General features: G+C 41.7%; 1 protein-coding gene across 2 annotated transcripts; it reads right to left on the bottom strand.

The window, feature by feature from the left end:
* Nucleotides 1–283: 283 nt before the first annotated feature.
* MTCH2 (mitochondrial carrier 2) lies at nt 284–22054 on the bottom strand. 2 transcript variants are annotated; one of them, XM_038563273.1, is made up of 13 exons: nt 21872–22053; nt 18878–18962; nt 18616–18722; nt 13324–13350; nt 12303–12365; nt 9908–9965; nt 9596–9647; nt 9092–9151; nt 7333–7426; nt 6236–6283; nt 5414–5481; nt 3549–3624; nt 284–1771 (listed from the first exon to the last, which is right to left on the bottom strand). In XM_038563273.1, exons 1-13 carry the CDS (start codon nt 21956–21958, stop codon nt 1685–1687), a joined length of 912 nt encoding a protein of 303 aa, XP_038419201.1. In that variant the 5' UTR covers nt 21959–22053; the 3' UTR covers nt 284–1684. The 2 variants fall into 2 exon arrangements, with proteins under 2 accessions (XP_038419201.1, XP_038419202.1); XM_038563274.1 differs by lacking the exon at nt 13324–13350 and having other exon boundaries at nt 21872–22054.
* Nucleotides 22055–23841: the final 1787 nt, after the last annotated feature.

Below are 23841 nucleotides of genomic sequence, written 5' to 3'. Positions count from 1 at the left end.
TTAAAAGTCCCTGCATGTGTTTAACCCTTGAATAAATTTTAGATGTTTGACCGCTAACAGCCTATGTAATTTTATGGAGGGCCACTGGTATAAGTACCCTTATTGGATCTGTAGCTTGGAGGAAGTCAGACTCACTGGACACTACTTCCTAAAATCCTTCATGGCCCAACTTGCACAGGCAAAACCAAAGCCCTGGTGCCCTCTGGTGGCAGATAGTGCTTATAGTCCACTAAGCTTCTCAACTAGGAAAAAGCACAGAAGCCACAGGATAATAAACATGGCACATTTTCCTAGATCATCTTTACTGAAGGTTTTTTTGGGGGGAAAAAGTGGGTAATGCAAAACATTTTTATATTAAAACAAATGCAGATAATATTGAATAGAATATAAAATTTACATTACTTTTTGAGACAGTTAAGAGACATCAAAGACATTTCAAGGTAGGCTTCTCATGAGCTTCAGGCTGTATTCCTAAACCCTGAGGGAGAGAGGAGACCCCTGCATGCTCACTCTAATATTATGGGCGCTGCTCTTTTGATAGAGAAGTGTGAGAAGCAGCAAATTAAGTGCTTAGTCATTTGGCAACATCCCAGTGGATTAAATTAGTGAAACCATATGCTTTCTCATCCTAGAGCATTTGAACCTGCTTTATAAAGGCCTGAGTAAATAGGAGCTTTATGCTTGAGTTGAAATTATTTCCCTCTAAAATGGTATTTTTTTTCTCCTATGAATGCTAACATGCCTGAGAGTATGACATGCGAGGTGGTCAATATCCTAAGTGCCCTGTGGATCTAAGTGTGCATTACCAGGTAGGAAGGAAAAGCAAATTACTCACCTTCTGCAACAACAAAAATGAAAATTAAAAACTGAAGAAAAGATTGTAAGATGATAATCTGTACAGAAAATCTGATATACAAAGACTTCACTCTTACAGAAGAGGCTACTGCTACAGTATTTGCTTCTCATATTTTTACGACAAGAGTTTCTTTTGCGTGGTCGCCGGGTGGGAGGGAGGAAGCTATTATGGCTTCCTTTCCAAATCTTGCTTGTTCTCTGTAATTTTCCCTTTGTTTTTGTTGTTGGCAACAATTTGTTACTTTGCAGTAAGAGACTGAAGGAGAGGATACCCAGTGGAGAGATTTTCCAGGGTAATTTAGCAATAGATTCTTTTTTTTTTTTGAAGGATGAGAGACAGAGTTAATCAAACGTGCTTAGAAGCATTTAATGGGAGGCAGATTCTGATGGATGCTGAGGCTTTAGGGTCTACTAAAGAAAGGTAATTAATAATCTCCCAAGTAATTTACCTTATTATATTTCTTAAGTTTTATGGAATTCTTTCTTTCTTGAGAAAGCCTTACAATTTTACAAAGCTTTAAAATTAAGATTCAAATCACATGAAAACCTGCCTATACCTCTTGTAAAATTAAACTTTTTTTTCTTCCCTATTTAAATAAGGACTCTGGAGCAAAAACGTCCCGTTTCAGAATAACAGAAGGGGACCATCAGTGGTAAATTATGTAGTGCTGGGAAAAAGAACAAAAAAGGCAGACACTGAACACCTCCATTTTCCCAAGATTAAATGATTATTAAAAAAAGCGCGCCACACTGTATAGAAATCAACATTCTCTCCCATAATTCTGTGCATCTGGGACTATAGAAATGTCACTGTCCCTGCCCCACATCTTCAAATTAACATTCTCAGGTCACAACAATAAGTCTTCCCAAAGGGGACCTTCCGGAAAAACAAGCTATTTCCTCGGCTCATATTTCCCTGGAAAAAAAATAAAATAGAAACAAATAAAAGTCTAGTGTGAACACAAGGTCAGCCAGTCCAAATCAGCAGAGAGATGCAACCAGACATATTTCTGGAGACCCACTGAAAGGGCCAGGACTCGCCCAGGGCTCTCACTAGGGAGAAGCACTATGCACTCCAACTGCGACAAAGCTTCGTGAAACTAACTACAGGTGTGCCATGGGGATGAGGCAAGCATCTCACTTGCTTAGAGAGAACTCCCAGTTTGGACTCTGGCTGGGTTATCAAATGAGTCAATCATATAAAGTGCTGAGACAGTCCCATTGCTCGCTAAGGGCTAGCTTTCACCCAGAATGGTCAGATCTCTAGAAAGGATAATAGAATCTCACAATTAGGTCATAATGTTGTTAAGCTTAATTGAACAGACTCTGAAGTGAGACTGCACCTAGATCCTGCTCTCACAAATACAGGCTGTGTAACACTGGGTTATATAATTCATGTTATTTAATGGTTCAAAGTCCTAGTTTCTTCAGATATGAAGTGGGACAAAAAGAATGGTACCTAACCTCATATGGTTATTTTGAGGATTATAAGAGCTGATACATGCGAAGCTCTCAGCACAATGCCTGATACACAGTAAATACCCCATCCAGATTTGCTATTGTCCTAAGCATTTAGGGGACTGATTACTCCCTAGGTAAGGTGTCTGATACCCTAATACATTTTCTTTCTTTCTTTCTACAGTAGAGGGTTAGTTAGAAAGTAGGGAAAGAAGGGCCACTTTTCCTTTTAAATGGGGAACACAACAGGAGATTCCCCAATAGAGAGTGTAAGACTCAGAACGAAACGCAGAATGTTCATGGTGGGTCTGTATGGAAATCACTAAAGTGTTCTAGCCTGGATTCACATAGGGGCCTGCTGGCCTGGCATGCATGCTGAGCAAAAACAGCACTTAGGCTTTTTTATTTGGAGTTCAGGCTGAGGAAGCCTGGGCTGTGAACAGAGGCCTTTCTCACATGCATTACTAGTGCTATAATGTGACAAAGGGATTCCTTATACACTTTTACAATCCTTGAAAAAGTGCTTCCCACTTAAAAGCAGCTTTAAGCTGCTAGCCATTTAAAGTGATCCTGTGCTGAATTTAGCACACAGCCACCCATTATTTAGGTTCCTAATAAAGCTTTATCTAGACTGAGAACTTCTGGTTGCAGATGACATACCTCACAGCAATAATAAAGAAGAAACTGGAGTCTGGACAAGATCATTCTCTAAAAAAATTAAAAGTAAGAGACCAGCTCCATCATCATCACTGTGACAATGTCATAAACAAACAATTTCCTGTTTCTCAGTTTCCTCTCTACTATACTTTAGGGAAACACATGAATATATAAGGCGATTCTGAGAAGTTACAAAAAGGTGAGATTAGAAAAAAAATAACCTGACATTGCGGCCATCATTTTAACAAGCAGGGTAACTGTCTACCCAGACCCTATTAGTAACTTGAATGTGATCGGTCAAGAAGCTTCTAGATCACATCTAGGGCTTCTTAATTCATTACTACTCCTGATGACTTCTAAGCAGCACATTCTACAACTATGCTGGAGTGAAACACAGAACACTGTAAAGGGTACAGTGACTGGTAGCTAGAGAGTAATCTATAAAAATTAACTCGGGATTCCAGAGATGTTGTTTAAGAAAACACAAACAAGATAAAATCAAATATGAGAGAGAGGAGGGGTGAAGGGGGAGGGAGGAATGGAGAGGGAGAGAGAGAGAGAGACTGAGACAGAAGTACCTCTTTTTGTAGCATGCACCAGCAATCTATCCAAGAAGTATATATTGGGGAGTAAGGAGGGGATCCACCAGCAAGCCTGAAACAGGGGGGGGAAGAAAAGATTAGCTATTCCAATTAATGTTTCCAAAGCTTTCTCTCAAGAGTTCCATAAATCTCTGTCAAAATATTCTCCTACCTAGAAAGCTCCCCAAGAGTCAATTTTAGTTCCAATGGAACAATTGTATTGGAGCGGGGAAAAGAACAAGCATCCAAAAAGGATTTCCCTTCCTCATATTTAGGTGCCTTTTTTATGATTTTTTTTAAAAGTGTATTTTCATTTATTTATTAATGAGAGACACAGAGAGAGAAAGAGTGAGAGAGAGGCAGAGGCCCAGGCAGAGGGAGAAGCAGGCCCCACGCAGGGAGCTCGACGTGAGACTCGATCCCAGGTCTCCAGGGTCACGCCCTGGGCCGAAGGCGGCACCAAACCGCTGAGCCACCGGGCTGCCCTTTTTAAAAAATTTTTAAGTAATCTCTACACCCTATGTGGGGCTTGAACTCACAACCCGGATATCAAGAGTTCCATGCTCCCCCAACTAAGCCAACCAGGTGCCCCTCATGTTTAGGTTTGAAACAGCAAGTAAACAGAAACTCCAACCAGTTATGGATTTTCTAAATCTGGGTTTTTAATTTGAGAATGAATACAATTCAGAACCTAGCAATTATATAATTAAAATGCAGGGAAAAGGGATTTAAAAATTAGATGGTGTTCAAAAGAACCTAAATAGAACAATAATGCATCTAAACTATGGTGACGGGTGCCTGGGTGGCTCAGTGGTTGAGCGTCTGCCTTTGGCTTGGGGCATGATCCTGAAGTCCCAGGATTGAGTCCCACATCGGGCTCCCTGCATGGAGCCTGCTTCTCCCTCTGCCTGTGTCTCTGCCTCTCTCTCTGTCTCTCATGAATAAATAAAATCCTTAAAAAACAAACTGTGGTGACTACATGCCTTACACAGGTATAACCCATAATCACTTCCTCCCTAAAAAATTTCTAAGGAATAGTATGACATTCAACTCATCCTTAAAGTGTGTCTTGGGCTAAAATGTGGCCGCTGCCCTATTGATCACAAAACAAAAAGAATGAGACATGACATCAAATACGATAGCTATCTTCAAAACTCCACAGGGGCTAATTCTAATTAGCATTTTGTTTGAAAACAAGTCTAATGGCTGTGTCAGGGACTGTACAGGAACAGTCTGGAATTAAACACAAGACAAGATTTCTGCCCAAAGTGGCGCAGGCACTTGGCATCTAGAAGCTGGAAGTCAGTGACGTCCGCCACCAGATCACCACCCACTCTTCCCAACCAATACAGTCAAAGGTTAAGAAACTTTCTGTGAGAAAAAAGAAAAAGAGAAACTTTTTATGGACCTAAATTTCCTAAATTTTCTATCTTTAAGACTTATTTTTTCTATGGGCCTTCTAGGAAAAACATTGTATACAGGCTGCCATTCAATCCATGACATAACCTTTGTAACTTTCATAAAAAGGACATAGGTTTAAAATAAAGGATAGATGTGTAAATAGAGTAATTTAATCACAATCCTGCCTTTCCAGAATAGGACCTAAACTATAGGTAAGTGTATGCTATCTGTAAGTACTTGAGAAATAGCCTCTATGGCCCTCTCTAAGAGGATATGAAGTGGCTGCTTATAATACAAATTGATGCCATTGATGCTGCATGGAGCACATAGAGAAAACATTTAGGAAACCTAGTAATGGCACCAATTGTACTTTTCTTCCCCAAAACTCTTTCCTGGACTGCTCTACCTGTCAGACATACACAGGCAGCCAACTACCAGCATAGGAAATACAAGGCACTTACCCACAGTTGTTGACAGCCATAAGATTAGAGACAAGCACAAAGGGATAGGTCAACATACTGGCAAAAAACTGTAAAGTGGTAAAAAGACAGCTAAGTTATTAGGCCATTCTGCATCTTTAGTTTCTTCTTTCTTCTCCCTTAAAGTTCTAATGCCATTGTGGTCAATACTCCAACACTGGCTTTGCTTTCTCAGCAACCCAAGAAAAATGAAATTACACATTTTTGAACCTGGATGCCTCCTCCTAACATACTGCTGCAATTTAATAAATAATTTAATAAAAGGCCAGAAGGCTTTTCTTGTGACTGAGACTTCTTTCCAGTAAACTGAACCACATTATTTAAGAGAAAAAGTAAATGCAATTAAATACAACAAAGCATTAAAAAAAAGAAAAAAAAAAAAACCTGGAAACAGTAAGAAAATGTGAATGTCCTTCCAAAGATGATGGAAGCTGCCTCAGAAGTTAACTACTGGAAGACTCCGCATGACTCAAGAGGGTGAAGCTCTTCGGGGCAGGACCAGCAGGGTGCGGTGGGAAGCAGGCCTGAGACTTGGGGGCACAGCTGTGGTGAGAAACGCCCACATGCCCCACAAAAGCTGAACAGACCAAACCACGTGGGCTTGTCAGTGCCATTCCTGTGACACAGGGACCCTGTGTTATTCTCACCTATGACAAACATTAATAAACTTAGGAGACTCTCCTGGGAGACATCACCTGGTTGCTTTGAAGTAGTGATGACACATGACCCAAGTAAAAGTTAAAAGAAAACAAAACAAAACACAACTCTTCCTAGAAGGTTAAGAGGATTTAAAGAAAAACTCACTCCTGTGACAGCTTGGGAATAACTCTTCATCTCACTCATGGTAGAAACCTAAAACAGGAAGAAAACCTTTATTAGAATGAGTAAAAAAAAAGTAAGATGATGTTAACAGCGAACTGCCACCAACCACATCAATATATATTCTATCTTTAAATTTTTAGTTTATCTGATAGCCCAAAAATTAATTTTGAGATGAAAACATAACATACCAATGAGTATAAAAAGGGAGTGGACAAAATGATCAACTTGATTCAACATGAGGAGACAAATTCACATGACTATGATGGCTGAGGAACAAATGTAATAGCCCCAGGATTTAAAAAAAAAAAAAAAAAAGGGCAGGGAGACTGGTAACCTTTCCCCAAGTCCTAGAAACCCAATCCTTGGAAATGACAGTTGTAGTGTTATCTGAGGGATATGTGCCCAGCTGTGTTCCTGTGTTCCAGATGCTGAAGAGACCAGTCTCCGTACTCTAGAGGGACACAGCGTGGGTTCAGTCCTCCCTCTGTGTGTTCTATTTCCCATCATGCTATAGGGCTGCCTGTGTATAGAGAAGCCCATAGCTTCCAGGGAAGGCCAATTCTCAAAACCTCCTAGGCTGAGGTTTCTAAAAAGCCCAAACCAGGAGTCCCTTTAACACTACAGATGAGGTGAAATATACCCTTGCTATGCTATAAAACTGTCTCCCTTCACAGTGTCCTTGAAAATTACCTATCAATACAGATGCGATCTCCAGCACAGAGATAGGGCTAGATTTCTTAGGCTTACTCATATACTCTAGGGAAATTTTAGGTGCATCTTTCTATGGTAAATAGTATAGGCCATCCCATGAGCCTTTAAAAACTTGACTGATAATGTTTAGCCATATATCGATGAGTACGGCAAATTGTAACAAAGTCCCACTTTATCCTCTTTTTGTGTTTTTAAAAAGACTCTATACTGAACCTGGGGCTTGAACTCACAATCCTGAGTTGAAGAGTCACATGCTCTACTGACTGAGCCAGCCAGGCACCCCAACCACCTTACTGTAAAGCTAACCAAGCTGCCCTGTGAAAACAATAAAGTCCACACCAGTACATATTATCAAGATCACAACCTACCCCACTGTCCAGTGCATAGGTATTGACGAGGTAGGCCAGTGAGTTACAGAGCCACAAAGAAATGATGTCACCTAGGAGGCGAGGAATAAGACCCCTACATGAAGAAACAATAAAAATAAGAAGAACCAAGAAACGTGATCAGTGAAGAGATAATCTACTCAATACAAACACTTCTCAAAGAGAGATTTCAGTCTTCTAGAGAACTGAGAAGACACTGCCAGAAGCTAGCCCTAACTAGTTCATTATAGTTAATTAACTGTATTTGAGATTAATCTGTACTGACTTTCATTCCCATTTTTCAAATGTAGGCTGGCTACACCCCTCAAAGCTACTACACCCAGTGGCTCACCTTACTATTAATATGAGCAGGGGAACAAAAATGTACCGGTTTTGGAGAAGAGTCTCAAATACGATTTTAGCTAAGCTACATGATATTCAAATTTGACAACGCTGAAAATGACACCAAAATTACAAAACAGGAATGGCCCAAAAAGAAAGAAGTAAGGGACACCAAAAACCATATTCCCAGGGCCTGAGTGGCCTTGGTGAGGCAGCATGGAGCAGCAGGATGAAATCACCCCACAGACCAGAGACCGGGTTCAAATGCCACTTACAGGTGCGTGACTGGCAGCAAATGAACTTTGCAGAACGCTAACTTTTTCTAATCTCAAAAATAAGAATAGCCTCCATACCCAATGTAGGGCTTGAACTCACAATCCTGAGATCAAGAGCTACATGGTCTACCAACTGAGTGACCCAGGTGCCCCCTCCCAGGCTATGACGTGCAAATAAAAATGCTTACTTGGAAACACTGAAAATGAAAAAGGACCATTTCTAGTTTCTGTTTTTTAATAAATAAATAAATTAATTAATTAATTAATTAATATTTTATTTAAATTCAATAATTTCTGTTGTTAATAAAAGAATGAGATGGTAGTCTAAGTTCTTCCAAAGGAAACCCAAGGGAACGAACACAGCCTTACAAAAATGTATTACTCTCAGGGTAAGGAAGAGAATTTTCCCATTTTTCAAAAACTAAGTTTCCCCAGTTTATCAACTGTACATCATTAGGAACTTATTATAAAGGTAGAAACTTAGAATTAAATTTTTTTAAAGATTTTATTTATTTATTCATTCATAAGAGACACAGAGAGAGAGAAGCAGAGACATAGGCAGAGGGAGAAGCAGGCTCCATGCAGGGAGCCTGATGTGGGACTTGATCCTGGGTCTTCAGGATCACGCCCTGAGCCAAAGACAGACGCCAAACCACTGAGCCACCCAGGGATCCCAGAAACTTAGAATTAATTTAACAAAATTTTAACGGAATTGAACAAAACAAAAACTCCCAAACAAAACACTAATTTCCAATGTTTTAGATACCCACAAGCAAAATTTTGGGATCTTTACAAGAGAATTAAAGTAAGAGGAGCTTTAAAAAAATAAAATAAGAAGAGCTTTAATAGGGCAGCCTGGGGGCTCAGCGGTTTAGCACCCCCTTCAGCCCAGGGGGTGATCCTGGGGTCTTGGGATTGAGTCCCACGTCAGGCTCCCTGCATGGAGCCTGCTTGTCCCTCTGCCTGTGTCTCTGCCTCTCTCTCTCTCACTCTCTCTGTGTGTCTCTCATAAATAAATAAATAGTCTTTTTTTTTTTTTTAAAAAGGAGCTTTAATAGAAGTTAAGCCAGGAGTTGTGCCCTGATTCTCATTAAAGCTTTCCACTCCCACAAATAACTGCATACGTAAATCAACAATTTACTTACGCAAAAAATCCTAGGATGCCCTCTTCGCGATAGATGGTTACTATGGAGTCATAAAGTCCACTAGGTATAAAAGATGGAAAAGCAAAAATACATGAGGATTATTTTGGAGCTAGTAAAAAAAAGTTCTTATTATCACTTTTGACAAGGAAATTTATATCCCACTCCCTTTTCTGCCACTTACACTCTGCAAAGATAGCTGAATTTGGAGACAGAAGTGGAGGTATTACTACCTAAGGGTGTAGTCACATGGAGTCAGGGTGAATTTTGGCTTCAGTGGCTCTGCAACTTACTCTTGAGATCCTGGGTAATAAGCTCTTAAATCTGGGCCATTTTCTTCTATTTTACCATTTTTTGTTTGTTCACTTTTGCACAGATCAAATGATAGATCATTTTGTTCTGTTAACTCTTAAGGAACCATAAAAATGTAAGGCACTTCAATAGATCTCTGGTTTTTTTTGTTTGTTTGTTTTTTCAATAGATCTCTTTGAAAACAAAAATGCTTACCAGTACTTGGATTCTCTGCCAATGAATTGTACCATAGATCTCAGTGTGATCACTGCAGAACATAGAGAAAAGATTTTTTAAAACTACGTCGAGATAAATTTTGATAGCCCTGAAAAAGAAAAAAGGTTTTTCCATCTAAAGACACTTTGCTCTCTGGATAAGCTGGATAAATGCCAAAACAAGCAAACAAAAAAACATGCAGGCAAGGCTCTTTAGTGAATTCCCGTACCAACCTATCTAAGCTGTCAGGGGAGAGCATGCTATGAAAAGTAAGGTAACAAATCAGATTTCAGTTACCAACTGCAAACCTACCGTGGAAGGGATGTGTGATGAGGGTAGCAGCGGAACGGGCCATCATTTCTCGAGTTGTCTAGAAACAATCAACACATACTTCTGAAATCTAAACAAATGACACTCAAATTCCTGTGAGAAGTGATGTGGGCGACACAGCACTCCTACCCTGAATGTGATACAATAAAATAAACTGTCATCCTCTCATACCTTTAACTCACAGATTTCGGTTATGGTTATTTCTCAAAATTGATGCGCAAAGCAGATTTCTGTTATGTTCTCAATTTTATAGATTGAAAAAAAAACAAAAACAAAAACAAAACAGAGGAGAGTCACTAGCAAACAATAACCAAGTTGAAATGAAACTATGAGACCTGTTAGATTTTTAAGTTGCTTTCTTGCTGTGAACGATTTCAGAGATTCTGATATCTACGTTATACAAATGTCAGGCTCTGTTTGTTTAATCTGTGCCAACAAAACAACTTTGAATTGTTTTTCCACCACAACCCCGTAACTGTGTAGTATCTTAGAGCTGCTATTTATCTTAGTTTCTCTCTTGTTCAGGACTCTGTAAAGAAGTAGCAAAGAAAATTAAATATTCAACATTTAGGAGGTAGGTTGTGAATACAGCAGGTCAATTATCCATTTATGCATTTAAACATTATCCTCGGGATCCCTGGGTGGCGCAGCGGTTTGGCGCCTGCCTTTGATCCAGGGTGTGATCCTGGAGACCCGGGATCGAATCCCACATCGGGCTCCTGGTGCATGGAGCCTGCTTCTCCCTCTGCCTGTATCTCTGCCTCTCTCTCTCTCTCTCTGTGTGACTATCATAAATAAATAAGAATTTTAAAAAAATTTAAAAAAAATAAACATTATCCTCGATCATCTAGTTAAGACATCCCTAACCCCATGCCGATGATAGTCTTGAGAAGAGCCCATAGGACAGGATGGGGTAATTAAAGTTAAGAAAACATATTAATACATATAACTCTACTCTTTCTTTTTTTTTTTTTAAGATTTTATTTATTTATTCATGAGAGACACACAGAGAGAGAGAGGCAGATACATAGGCAGAGGGAGAAGCAGGTTCCATGCAGGAAGCCTGATGTGGAACTCGATCCTGGGACTCCAGGATCATGCCCCAAGCCAAAGGCAGACGCTCAACCACTGAGCCACCCAGGCATTCCATAGTTCTACTTTTTTATTAAAGTAGAAAATTGACAGAAAACAGTTGATTCATTTGACATCTAGACCTGCTTCTTTTGAAAGGTATATTTTAGAAAGCAGCATTTACTACAAGACTGTGATCTCACTAAAGACAATTAGACAATGTAGAGACTAAGAAATAAAAGAGCAGCTTTGAAAGCCATAAATATTAAGTCAGGCATGAAACAAATGGCATAAGAAGGGAGTGGGAAATGGGTATGAGGAACAATTACGGGTCAGAATAATGCTATAAGAACATCTCCTGATAGGTAATATACAACACACAAAGGGCCTAGCCACTGGGTTTAGCACCACTGTGCCAGAGGTCTACACCCCTATTAGAAGAATACTTTCAGTAGAAACCTCTTCAATTTTATTTCTTAAAAAAAAATTTCTTTAGGGATCCCTGGGTGGCGCAGCGGTTTAGCGCCTGCCTTTGGCCCAGGGCATGATCCTGGAGACCCGGGATCTAATCCCACGTCGGGCTCCCGGTGCATGGAGCCTGCATCTCCCTCTGCCTGTGTCTCTGCCTCTCTCTCTCTCTCTGTGTGACTATCATAAGTAAATAAAAAATTAAAAAAAAATTTTTTTTAAAGATTTATTTATACATGAGAGACACAGAGAGAAGCAGAGGCACAGGCAGAGGGAGAAGCAAGCTCCATGCACCGGGAGCCCGATGTGGGACTCGATCCGGGAACTCTGGGATCACGTCCCGAGCCGAAGGCAGACGCGCAACCGCTAAGCCACCCAGGCGTCCCAACCTCTTTGATTTTAAAGATGAGCGGACAAAATTAGTTTCCTTGAAATGCATCTAATTCAGGGATCCCTGGGTGGCGCAGCGGTTTAGCTTTGGCCCAGGGTGCGATCCGGGAGACCCGGGATCGAATCCCACGTCGGGCTCCCGGTGCATGGAGCCTGCTTCTCCCTCTGCCTATGTCTCTGCCTCTCTCTCTCTCTGTGTGTGTGACTATCATAAATAAATTAAAAAAAAAAAAAAAAAAAAAAGAAATGCATCTAATTCAAATAGCAAGCAATGCTTTTTTTCTCTTTTTTACGATATACATGTAGAAAAGCCTAAATTAAATTGAAGGTCTAATTTCATTTGGAATAAACACTGAACATATAGGCCTGATAATACTGATTTCACAAACTGCCATAGTGTATACACTGTGTTTCAGAGAAAGAGCATAGGAAATAATCAGTCTCTTACCTCCTTGATAACTTGGTCAAAGGAAGGTGTGACTTCTTTCTGTACATTTCCAGAGCCTAAATCCTAGATATCAAAATGAAAGAAGATAGATATCTTAATGGCTGTATTTATTATTGTCATTTTTTAAAAAAAGCTTTTATTTTGTTTTTAAAGCATTATTTGAGAAAGAGAGAGAGCGCATGCGCACCTGCATGAGTGGGAGACGGAGAGGGAGAAGGAGAGGCAGACTCCCCACCGAGCAGGGAGCCCAACGTGGGGCTCAATCCTAGAACCCTGGGACCATGATCTGAGCCAAAGGTAGATGCTCAAATGACTAAGACACCTGGGCGCCCCCAAGGATTTTTTTTTTAAGATTTTATTTATTTGAGAGAGCAAGCGAGTGAGAATGAGAAAGAGCAAGCACAAGCAGGGGGAAGAGCAGGCAGAGAGAGAAGCAGGCTCCCCACAGAGCAGGGAGTCCAATGAAGGGCTCGATCCTAGGACCTTGGGATTTTGATCTGAGCTGAAGGCAGACGTTTAACTGACTGAGCTACTCAGGTGCCCCAAGATTTTGTTTTTTAAAAATAATCTCTACATATGACGTGGGGCTCGAACTTCCCACCCCAAGATCAGGACTTGCACACTCCACTGAGCCAGCCAGATGCTCCTATCTTGATGGTTTTAAATAGAACTGTTCAAACTGGTGGTCACCATGTATGCCAACACTCACTGAAATGAAAGGGGAATTGACTGCTTGTTCCTTCTTTTTTTTAAAAGATGTTATTTATTCATTGGAGACAAAAAGATAGAGAGAGAACACGAGCAGGGAAAGACGCAGCGGGATAGGGAGAAGCAGATTCTCTGCTGAGGGGCTGAAGGGCTCGATCCCAGGACCCTGGGACACGACCTGAGCTGAAGGCAGACGCTTAACCATCCGAGCCACCCAGGCGCCTAGTGCTTGTCCCTTTCTCCTAAAGAGGACCAAATAGCAATAATAACTTGCAAGGGAGAGGGGCTCATGCATAAGTCAGCTCCAACATACCTCGACCTTGTCACATTCCTGGTAATGCTACAAAGAAGAGAAAAGAAAAGAAAGGAGGATTAGGGCTGTCACAATGTCACCGGGAGAGGACATAAAATGAGAATAAAACATGTTGGGTTTTTTGGCTGGGTATCTCCAATAATTTTTTTAAGGTTTTATTTATTTATTCATGAGAGTCAGAGAGAGAGAGGGAGGCAGAGACACAGGCAGAGGTAGAAGCAGGCTCCATGCAAGGAGCCCGATGCGAGACTTGATCCCAGGACTCCAGGATCATGCCCTGAGCCAAAGGCAGATGCTCAACCACTGAGCCACCCAGGTGTCCCCAATAATTTCTATTTCTAATTAATCAATGGAAAGAAGTATCTCTAAGATAATCTCATTGCTAAGTAAGGCATTAGCCAGCCAGAGGAATGAGCAAATGAAAACACATCTAAAAGAAGAAACAGGAAAACAAATCCGAATAAAAATCCAAGGGCATTATTTACTACACGCACACATTTAGCAAAAATAAGCTGGTAAAAACATAGCCTAGCACTAAGGCTATGGAAAAAGCCTGAGTTTTTTCATGAAAAAGCAGGACCAACGCCAAACAACCTGATTAAAAAATGGGCAGAGAATCTGAATATACATTTCTTCGCAGAAGATACACAGATGGCCAAAAGGCAAATGAAAAGATGTTCAACATCACTCATCATCAGGCAAATGCAAACCAACACCACAATGAGATATCACCTCACACCATTTAAACTGGTTATTGTCTGGGCAGGCTGGGTGGCTCAGCGGTTTAGCGCCGCCTCCAGCCCGGGGCGTGATCCTGGAGACCCAGGATCGAGTCCCACATCGGGCTCCCTGCATGGAGCCAGATTCTTCCTCTGCCTGTGTCTCTCATGAATAAATAAATAAAATCTTTAAATAAAAAAAATATATATATATATAATAAACTGGGTATCATCGAAAAGAAGTGTTAAAGATGATGTGGAGAGAAATGAACCCCGATACTGTTGATGTGAATGTAAACTGGTATAGCCACTGTGGAAAAGTTTGGACATTCCTCAAAAAGTTAAGGATAAAACTATCATAGGCACTGGCTGGCTCAGTTGGTAGAGAGTTTGACTCGATCTTGGGGTTGTGAGGTTTAAGCCCCACACTGCGCATATTCACTTAATAAAAAAAATTTTAAAGAACTATCGTAAAATTCAGCTTTTCTACTTCTGGGCTAGCTATCTGAAGAATATGAACGCTAATTTGATAAAATATACGCAAAATTATTCACAATAGCCAAGATATAGAAACAACCTAAAATGGCCATTGATGGATGAATGGATATGGAAATTATATATACACACACACATACACACACACAAAATGAAATATCACTCAGCCATTAAAAAAGAAAATCTTGCCATTTGGGACAACACGAGTGGACCTTGAGGGTATCAAGTTAAATGAAATTAATGTAGAAAGAGAAAGATGCAAGCTGTGATTTCATTCACATGTGGAATCTAAACAAATAAACCAAACCAAACCAACTCAGACAGAAAGAACAGGTTGCCAGAAAGGAAGGGTGAAATGGGGATGGGGTCAAATGTATGATGATGGATGGTAACCAGAAGATCACTTTGTAATGAATACATATGTCAAATAATAATGTTGTACACCTGAAACTTAAAGTTATGTGCTGATTTTACCTCATTTACAAAACAGAAGTAGTACCAATACCAAATTAGGGCAAGGCTCTTTCCTTCACAGTACAAAACAACAGAGAATTGGTGCCAAGTCTCAATAGCTAAAATCGCCTCACTTTTCCTTTTGGATCTGTTTCTAAAACAAGCGAGAGAGATTTTGTTCTCTTCTAGAATACTGGATACTGCCAGAGTTTAGACTATATTTGAAGAGGAAATATTATTTGTGGGGTATTTGAGAAATAGAAGATGGGCTAGTGAAATATAAGCAGCAACCAAGCCACTTGTCCTACCAGATTAAAAAGATAAGATTTTTTTTTTAAATATTTTATTTATTCATTCATGAGAGACACAGAGAGAGAGCGAGAGAGGCAGAGACACAGGCAGAGGGAGAAGCAGGCTCCATGCAGGGAGCCCGAAGTGGGACTCGACCCTGGGACTCCAGGATCACACCCCGGGCCGAAGGCAGGCGCTCAACCCGCTGAGCCACTCAGGGATCCCTCTTTTGTAAAAAGATAAAAAAAAAAAAAATCATAAGAAAGAGAACAAATGTCAAGACTAAGCAAAATGATGCTTTGGGGTCAAATTCCATGTCTTCAGTTAGAGTAATTCTAATAGTTTCAGTTATATTTAAAAATTCTCACTCATTTTTAGTAAAATTGTCTACCTGTCCTTTCTACATTATTCTGAACAGAATTCAATTTCATTCTCCACAGAACTCTTTCTTATAAAGGCTAACAATTTCACCGACCCTGAATTGGTCTTTCTTCTTGACCGCACAAAGCTGCTTTGATACTAAGTGTAGTACCAATCCCTTGTTATATTTTCCCTGGGCTACATGTGAAATGCCTATTTAGGGAACCTGGTTAACTCGACTTTATCTCACTCTTCCTGTTCAGAAGGAATTGTTTCAAGCAGTACTTACAGTTTTGCTCTAAGTCCATATGTAAAGCCATAGATCCCCCTGACTAGGAAACGGCTGCCTTTCCATATGTAAAGTTTACTTGGGTAAGGGGAACATTTTCACTGAGCCCAGGGGAGGGTGTGGCTGGGGACAAAAGACTAGTTGTCAACCCACCAAAAACATGGGCCCATTAAGACTCCATTACTCTGACCCATGGGTCACCAGCATGTTTCCACATTCAACCTACAAGGACAACAAGAGTAAGTATAAGTGGGGCGACTGGCCGACTCAGTGGGTACAGCATGTAACTCCTGATCTCAGGGTTATGGGGCTTGTGAGTTTAATCCCCTCACTGGACATAGAGCTTACTTAAAAAAAAAAAAAAAAAAGGAACACATGTAAAGAATAACAAAACAACTGAAGGGGGAAATAGCTTCCATGTGAGGACCCTAATGAGGAACCTCTCCAACTCAAAAATCAAGGAAAGTTGAAGAGAATTTAAAATCTAAGTCAATTAGTACTCATATGTGGAATTTAAGAAATAAAACAAACAATCATAGGGGGAAAAAAAGAGAGGGAGGGGGGAGGCAAACCAAGAAACAGTCCCTTAACTAGAGTGAACACAGTGATGGTGACCAGAGGGGAGGTGGAGGTGTGAAACAGGTGATGGGGATTAAGGAGAGCACTTTCGATGAGCACCAGGTATTGCATAGAAGTGCTGAATCACTATGTTGCACACCTGAAACTATTATTACACTGTATGTTAATTAACTGGAATTCACATGAAAACTTAAAAAAAAAATCTAAGCCAATGAGATCATGAAACTGTTCAACAAAATCAAGACGTGCTCATCGGATGATAAAACATTAGAAGTAATGTTAAAGCCTACAAAGTAAATGAAGGATTGTGCTGAGTACTATTTAAGCAGTTAGTAAACATTTGGAATTTAGGACATCTGATATGTAGGTTGATATTACATAGATTTGATTAGGACATCCTGCTACATTTACTGAGTTAAAGCACAGAGGATAACATACCTTGGTGCCAGTAGGAGACAGAATAATGAACTAGAAATCCACTAGTTTTATATTCTCCACCACACTCACGCTAAATACCTTCCCGTGGACTGTTCTAAATGGTACAGAATTTATATTCATAACATCTTTATAAATATAATAAGGGGCCATTCTGTTTGACCTACACGGTAAGTTGTACAACTGAGAAACCAGTACCATCAGAATCATTAGGTTTGGCATTTGAGGTGAAAAGAAGATGGCAAAACAAAAGGATCACTGAGAAAGAAATGTAACCTTGATGTTTTAACAAACATGTTGTGAAACATTTCAAACATAAGAAAAATCAAGAAAATAATTCATCTACATATCCATTACCAAGGTTAAACATGTTAACATTGTGCCCTTTATGCTTCAGATCTCCGGCCTTCTTGAAACAAAATACCACAGATCCAGAGAGCCAAAGTTTCACCCCTCACTTCTCCCACTTTCCAGAAGTAACCGCTAGCCTGAGATTGATGCACATTTTGGTGAAGTTTAAAAAAAAAAGGCTTTCTCCCCCGAAATTTATATAATACATTTGCAGAAACAGTGCACAAGATACAAATGTACAATGGAATAAATAATTAAAAGACCAATATCCATACAGTCGTGATCCAGGTCAAGGAAAATCATTGCCATTACCCCCAAACCCCATGTATGGATCTTCTCCCCTTTCCCCACAAATAACCACTATCTTGACTTTGATGTTTACCTTGTTTTTTTTGTTTTTTTTTTTTTTTTAAATAAGTTTCTGGGGTGTCTAGCTAACCCAAGTCAATATAGCATGTGACTTGTGATCTCAGGGTTGTGAGTTCAAGCCCCATGTTGGGAGTGGAGCTTACTTTAAAAGGTTTTTAGGGATCCCTGGGTGGCTCAGCGGTTTGGCACCTGCCTTTGGCCCAGGGCATGATCCTGGAGTCCCGGGATCGAGTCCCGCGTCAGGCTCCCTGCATGGAGCCTGCTTCTCCCTCTGCCTGTGTCTCTGCCTCTCTCTATCATGAATAAATAAATAAATAAATCTTTAAAAAAAATAAATAGGGATTCCTGGGTGGCGCAGCGGTTAGCGCCTGCCTTTGGCCCAGGGCGCGATCCTGGAGACCCAGGATCGAATCCCATATCGGGGTCCCTGCATGGAGCCTGCTTCTCCCTCTGCCTATGTCTCTGTCTCTCTCTCTCTCTCTCTCTGTGTGACTATCATAAATAAATTAAATTAAAAAGTAAATAAATAAATAAATAAAAGGTTTTTAAAAATAAATACATAAAAAATAAGTTTGTATCAGAAAAGATCTTACTAGGGGTAATGTTAGAAATAAGAGGAAAATACCTTCAGAAAGAAATATGTCTATTTTAATCAGCTTCCTTCCTCCTTCAAATAAATAAAATGAGCTACATAGGAGATCAAGGTAAGTGTTTCTGTTCAGAATGACTGGTTCAGAGGAAGAAGGCTGTGCAGATCAAAATCAATCACTTCATTTTATACAAATTCCCCTTGTATCCCAGGAAAGAAATAAGAATGGGTATTTGAAGTCAATGTTTTCAAGAGGAAGAAAGGCCATGGTCATAAATATACATCTGAAATTGCTCCTGGTCAGTACAACAAACTGCATAAAAGATAATCTAAATCTTTGGAAGATTAATTGATTTTCTTACCTGTAAAACTTTACCATGGACCACAGTTCCAAGGACACCTGAACACAGTCTTGGAGTTAAGCCTGTGAACAACCCACGCTTCCCATCGATGCTTGCAATGTGCTGAGCTAAGAACACAAGTCAGAGATTTAAATTCCAGCTGAAAGAAATGGTTACATAGAAATTTCATGTAAACATGGTTTCTGTATCTTTTCTTTCAATAACTTCTGCCTATCACCGTCCTCAATATCCTCCAAATTCCAAATAAATCAAAAACACTTACCATAACAAAACAGACCAGGAAGCTGACATACTTGCCGCCCAAAAATATTCCGTCCTATTGTTGGAGGAAGAGGCTCATATCCCACCTTTAGAAATAAGAGAATATATCAATACTAAGCAATATTCCCCAAAATGTCTTGGTTGCAAGGTTATAAATTTTTTTTAAAGATTTTATTTACTTATTCATGAGACACAGAGACAGAGAGGCAGAGATACAAACAGAGGAGAAGCTGACTCCCTGCAAGGAGCCCGATGCAGGACTCTATCCCGGATCCTGGGATCACGCCCTGGGCCAAAGGAAGATGCCCAACCGCTGAGCCACCCAGGCCTCCCGCAAGGTTATAACTTCTAACCCCAGTTAAAATGCACTGTATGTTTTCTAAGGCAATGATGAAGTATCATCCTTGTCAGTTTCTTACTTTGTCAAATGATAAGACTAGTTTCAGTAAACTCCAAGCTTTCTTTTGGCTCAAATTCTATAAAGTAAACCACGTAGCTGAGATAGACTAATATCAAATTGAAAACAGAATAAGGGAACTTTTGCATTAGGAAAGCTACAGTTTATGGAGGAGGCTCAAAAATATTTTCTAAAGAAAAATCTAACACTTTATTTGTTTTAAAGATTTTATTTGAGAGAGAGAGAGAACATGAACAGGGGGAGGGGTAGAGGGAGAGGAAGAAGCAGGCTCCATGCAGAGCAGGGAGCCCAATGAGGGACTGGAGCCCAACGTGGGACTTGATCCTAAGACTCTGAGATCATGACCTGAGCCGAAGGCAGACGCTTACATGACTGAGCCATCCAGGTGCCTGAAAATCTAACACTTAAAAAAAAAAAAAAAAAAGATTGATTTATTTATCTTAGAGAGACTGCAGGCACTTGCTGGAGGAGGGAGGGCGGGCGGGGCAGAGGGAAAGGGAGAAAGAATCTCAAGTAGACTTGACAGTGAGCATGGAGCCCTACAGGGGCTCAATCTCACAACCCTGAGATTACGACCTGAGCTGAAACCATGAGTTGGGATGCCCAGCTAACTGAGCCACACAGGTGCCCCTGTAACACATTTTTTTTTTTTTAAGTAATCTCTGTACCCAATGTGGGGCTTGAACTCATGAAGTGGGAGGTAAAGAGACACATGCTATACCCACTGAGCCAAGCATCACAAAAGCATTTTTTAATATTTGGACAAAACAGAAGACTAAGCCACCATCAACTTTGTATTTGTCTAGCAGGATGAAACACTCAAAAGGCAAATGCAGATACAACTAGAAAATAAGTATAAGCCATGTTCAACAAGCAGACTGTCGTTAACAATCCAACGACGCGGGATCCCTGGGTGGCGCAGCGGTTTGGCGCCTGCCTTTGGCCCAGGGCGCGATCCTGGAGACCCCGGATCGAGTCCCACATCGGGCTCCCGGTGCATGGAGCCTGCTTCTCCCTCTGCCTGTGTCTCTGCCTTTCTCTCTCTCTCTCTCTCTGTGACTATCATAAATGAATAAAAAAAAAAAATTAAAAAAAAAGAATATTAAAAAAAAAAACAATCCAATGACGACCATATTAGAATTAACAATTATCATTTTATTTTTACAGTATATTCAGCATTTCTAGTGCTAAAGGGAAACTTTAGAGAATGAGTGCCACAGGACTTGGTTTTGACTCGCTATTACTGTGATTCTTAACCTGCTCAATTAAGTAACTCCTGACTGAACTCCCTGAGAGTGTTACCATACCACTATTTTTAAAACTGAGTATTTGGAAATTACACCAAAACCCTTAAGACACTTGGCAATACATAGAAGAAGTACTGAGTAATGGGCTCCTATGAGATTGACTGCAAAATGTCGCTTCAAGACATGATCTAGCTACAAATGTGCCTATTCTCTTTTAGATGTCACAGCACATCTCAAAGTTTTGTTCTTAGTTAAAATATAGTAGCCTTTTACATATGGAACCTGAATCCAATGGGTCAACCAAGTAACACATAATTTGGAGCAGCATCAACTGCTGAATAAGAAATGTGGCTCTCTTTAGCGTCTTGCATATTTCTGATGGAAAGGAAGGACAGGGGTTCTAACAACTGCTCCTTTTTTTGGTACAACGCATGACATAATTATGTCAACGCTCAACAAAGGTCTAAAAAAATGAATGGCATGCCCATCACAGGGGATTCTAGAAAGGCAATTAAAAATACTATCAAATAGTGTATCATCAGTTAAAACCTGACTTACTTGCCTGTGAATATAAAATACGGCTTCGGATTATTTTACAGTAGATCAGAAACTAACATAAATGCTTGAACTCTTCCATCTGAACTATTCCCAGCCCAGACAGATGTGATTTTCACTGTCATGAGCCACATGGGCTGTGGCTGGAGAGCGCTCAGTGAGCTCAGTGTGAAACCTGAAATTTGAATCAGCAACCACTCCATTCTCACTTCTGAATGAGCTTTTTGTGTTTACCTGGGTATCTGGGGCTAAAATCTCGGAACAGAACAGCAGCAGTAACAGTAGCAAATAAAAATGAAAAAAAAAAAAAAAGGCTAATAAAGTGTTGGCTCCCCTCGAATTTCAAATTGGTTTTTAACAGATCTCATGTCCTGCGTTTGGGGCGGAGGAGGAGGTGAATGCTGATTTCTGAGAGGCAGGAGGGGAGGGCTGGGAAGCTTGTGGTGGCAACTGGCCAGGACCAACCTCAGGGAAGAAAAAACAAAGTTCACGGGAGCCACCGGGATGGGCAGAGCAGGACGGCAGTTGGCTGCGGGGAAAGGATCCGGCCTCCCGGCTTAGGCAGGGAGGCGAGACCTGGGGAAAGCCCACGGGCAGTACAACGGGAGCCGCGGGCAGTGCAAGCTGTGCCCGCGGGGAAGGAAGGGGCAGCAGCAGGGAAGGAGCATCTCCGGGGACTGAAGGCCCGGGAAGGCTGGAGCCGATCGCCAAGCGCCGAGGGCAGCGGCGACCGAACGAGGCGCCGGGCGGGGAAGGGGATGGCGACGACTCATACCTGGATGAGCACCTTCACGTACATGAGCGGCTGGGACAGGATGGTGAGGCCGGAGCCCAGGAGCACCTGACTGGCTGCGTCCGCCATGATGGCACCCGCGGACGGACAGACAGACCGAGCCACCAAGCGACCGAGCCGCTCCCGGATCACGTGCCAGGGCCGCCGGCTCCACTGGCCCGCCCGCGGCGCGCGCGCACGCACGCAGCGGCGCGCGCCTCCCCGCCCAGGCCCTGCCCCCCGCCCCGCCCCGAGAAACGGCAGGCGCTCGCGAGCCGGCGCAGGGGGCGGGGCGGGGCGGGGCGGGGCGGGGCTTACGGGTCAGGCGCGCATGCGCCCTGGGGTGGGATCCGCGCGCTCCACTCGGAACGGCAGTTTCTCTTGCGCTTGCGCAGGCCGGAGCGTCCGGAGGAGGAGAATGGGCGTGGCGATGGGGGGTTGTGACCCTGACAGCAAAGGCAAGGTCAGAGGAATGGAAGAGTTGAAAAGAGTTCTCTGTTGCGTTGTGCCTCTACACTTGCCCTTTGGGCATCAGCAACATAAGGTACAAGGGTATTCAGAACCATAAACAACCTAATGGCCGACGGGAACTAGTTAAGCCTGATATCGAACAATGAATCCTTCAGGGGGTTGCCATTCATTCATTCATTCATTCATTCAATTAATGGTACCTTCTCGGAAATGGCTTCTCTGACCTCTATTCAATGCCCCCCGTATCCCCGACCCCAGACGCCTGGGTGGCTCAGCAGTTGAGCATCTGCCTTTGGCTCAGGGCGTGATCCTGGAGTCCAGGATCCGGCTCCCTGCAAGGAGCCTGCTTCTCCCTCTGCCTGTGTCTCTGCCTCTCTTCCTCTGTGTCTCTCATAAATAAATAAATTAAATTCTTAAAAAAAAAAAAAAATGCCCCCCCCTTATTTCCACCACAATGTCCGGTAGCACTTATTGTATGAAATTATTTGTTTGTGTCTTCCACCAGAATGCAAGCTCTGGGAGTTCAGGAACTGGGACAGCCTTTGTTCACTGTTGTACATTGAGCGCCTGGCACATACTAGGTGCTCAGTGACTATTGCATGAATGAACAAACACTTCATTGCCCTAGAGGCACCCACAGGCTGTTGCAGGAAAAAGGAGAAAGGAGAAAGGCATTGTCCTTAACCCTTCAGCCTCCAGTTCACGTGGTCTGTAGCCAACAACATTTACTGAGGTAGAGCATGGCTCAGAGAATGAGGTACCTAGAGGAGACTTGTATTTGGATCCTGGCTCTCCTTTATATATAAATGATTCCGAAAACATTTTATCTTCTGTTATTCAGTTTTTCTAAGGATAACACTATTACCTACCTGTCAGGGTACTTATTTATTTGAGAGAGAGAGAGGGATTGAGTGTGTGCTGGGAGGGTCAGAGGGAGAGGGAGAGAATCTCAAGCAGGCTCCTGCGTGAGTGGGTAGCCCTGAGCTTGACTCATCTCAGGACCTAGAGATCATGACCCCAGGGGGAATCAAGTCAGACACTTAATTTAACCTACTGAATCATGCAGGTGCCTCTCGGGGTTATTATTGACTGTTAGGTGGAATTGTGCATAGGATAAGATTTTTAAAAACTATATTGCAGTAGTTTGGGGCGGGGGTTAGAGAGAGAGAGAGAGCATGAGCAAGCGGAGAGGAGCAGAGGGAGGGTGAGAGACTCTTTTTTTTTTTTTCTTTCTGGGTGAGAGACTCTCAAGTGAACTTTGCACTGACCTCAGCCTGATGCGGAGCTCTGCCTCAGAACCCTGAGATCATGACCTGAACTAAAGTCAAGAGTCGGTCACTCAACCCACCGAGACACCCAGGCACCCCTGAAATTGTTTTAATTATTATTATCCTGTACTCAGCATGATGCTAGGTGATACTTGGGAGGCACCTTACAAAGCCAGAAGGAACATGGTCTTTGAAGGCCAATGGACCTGGTCTAAATTCCATTTCTACCAGTTA

Source organism: Canis lupus, chromosome 18 (genome assembly GCF_011100685.1).
Source record: "Canis lupus familiaris isolate Mischka breed German Shepherd chromosome 18, alternate assembly UU_Cfam_GSD_1.0, whole genome shotgun sequence".
NCBI classification, from domain to species: domain Eukaryota; kingdom Metazoa; phylum Chordata; class Mammalia; order Carnivora; family Canidae; genus Canis; species Canis lupus.
The sequence above is the reverse complement of the archived record's forward strand: the minus strand, read 5'-3'. Positions and strand labels throughout refer to the sequence as shown.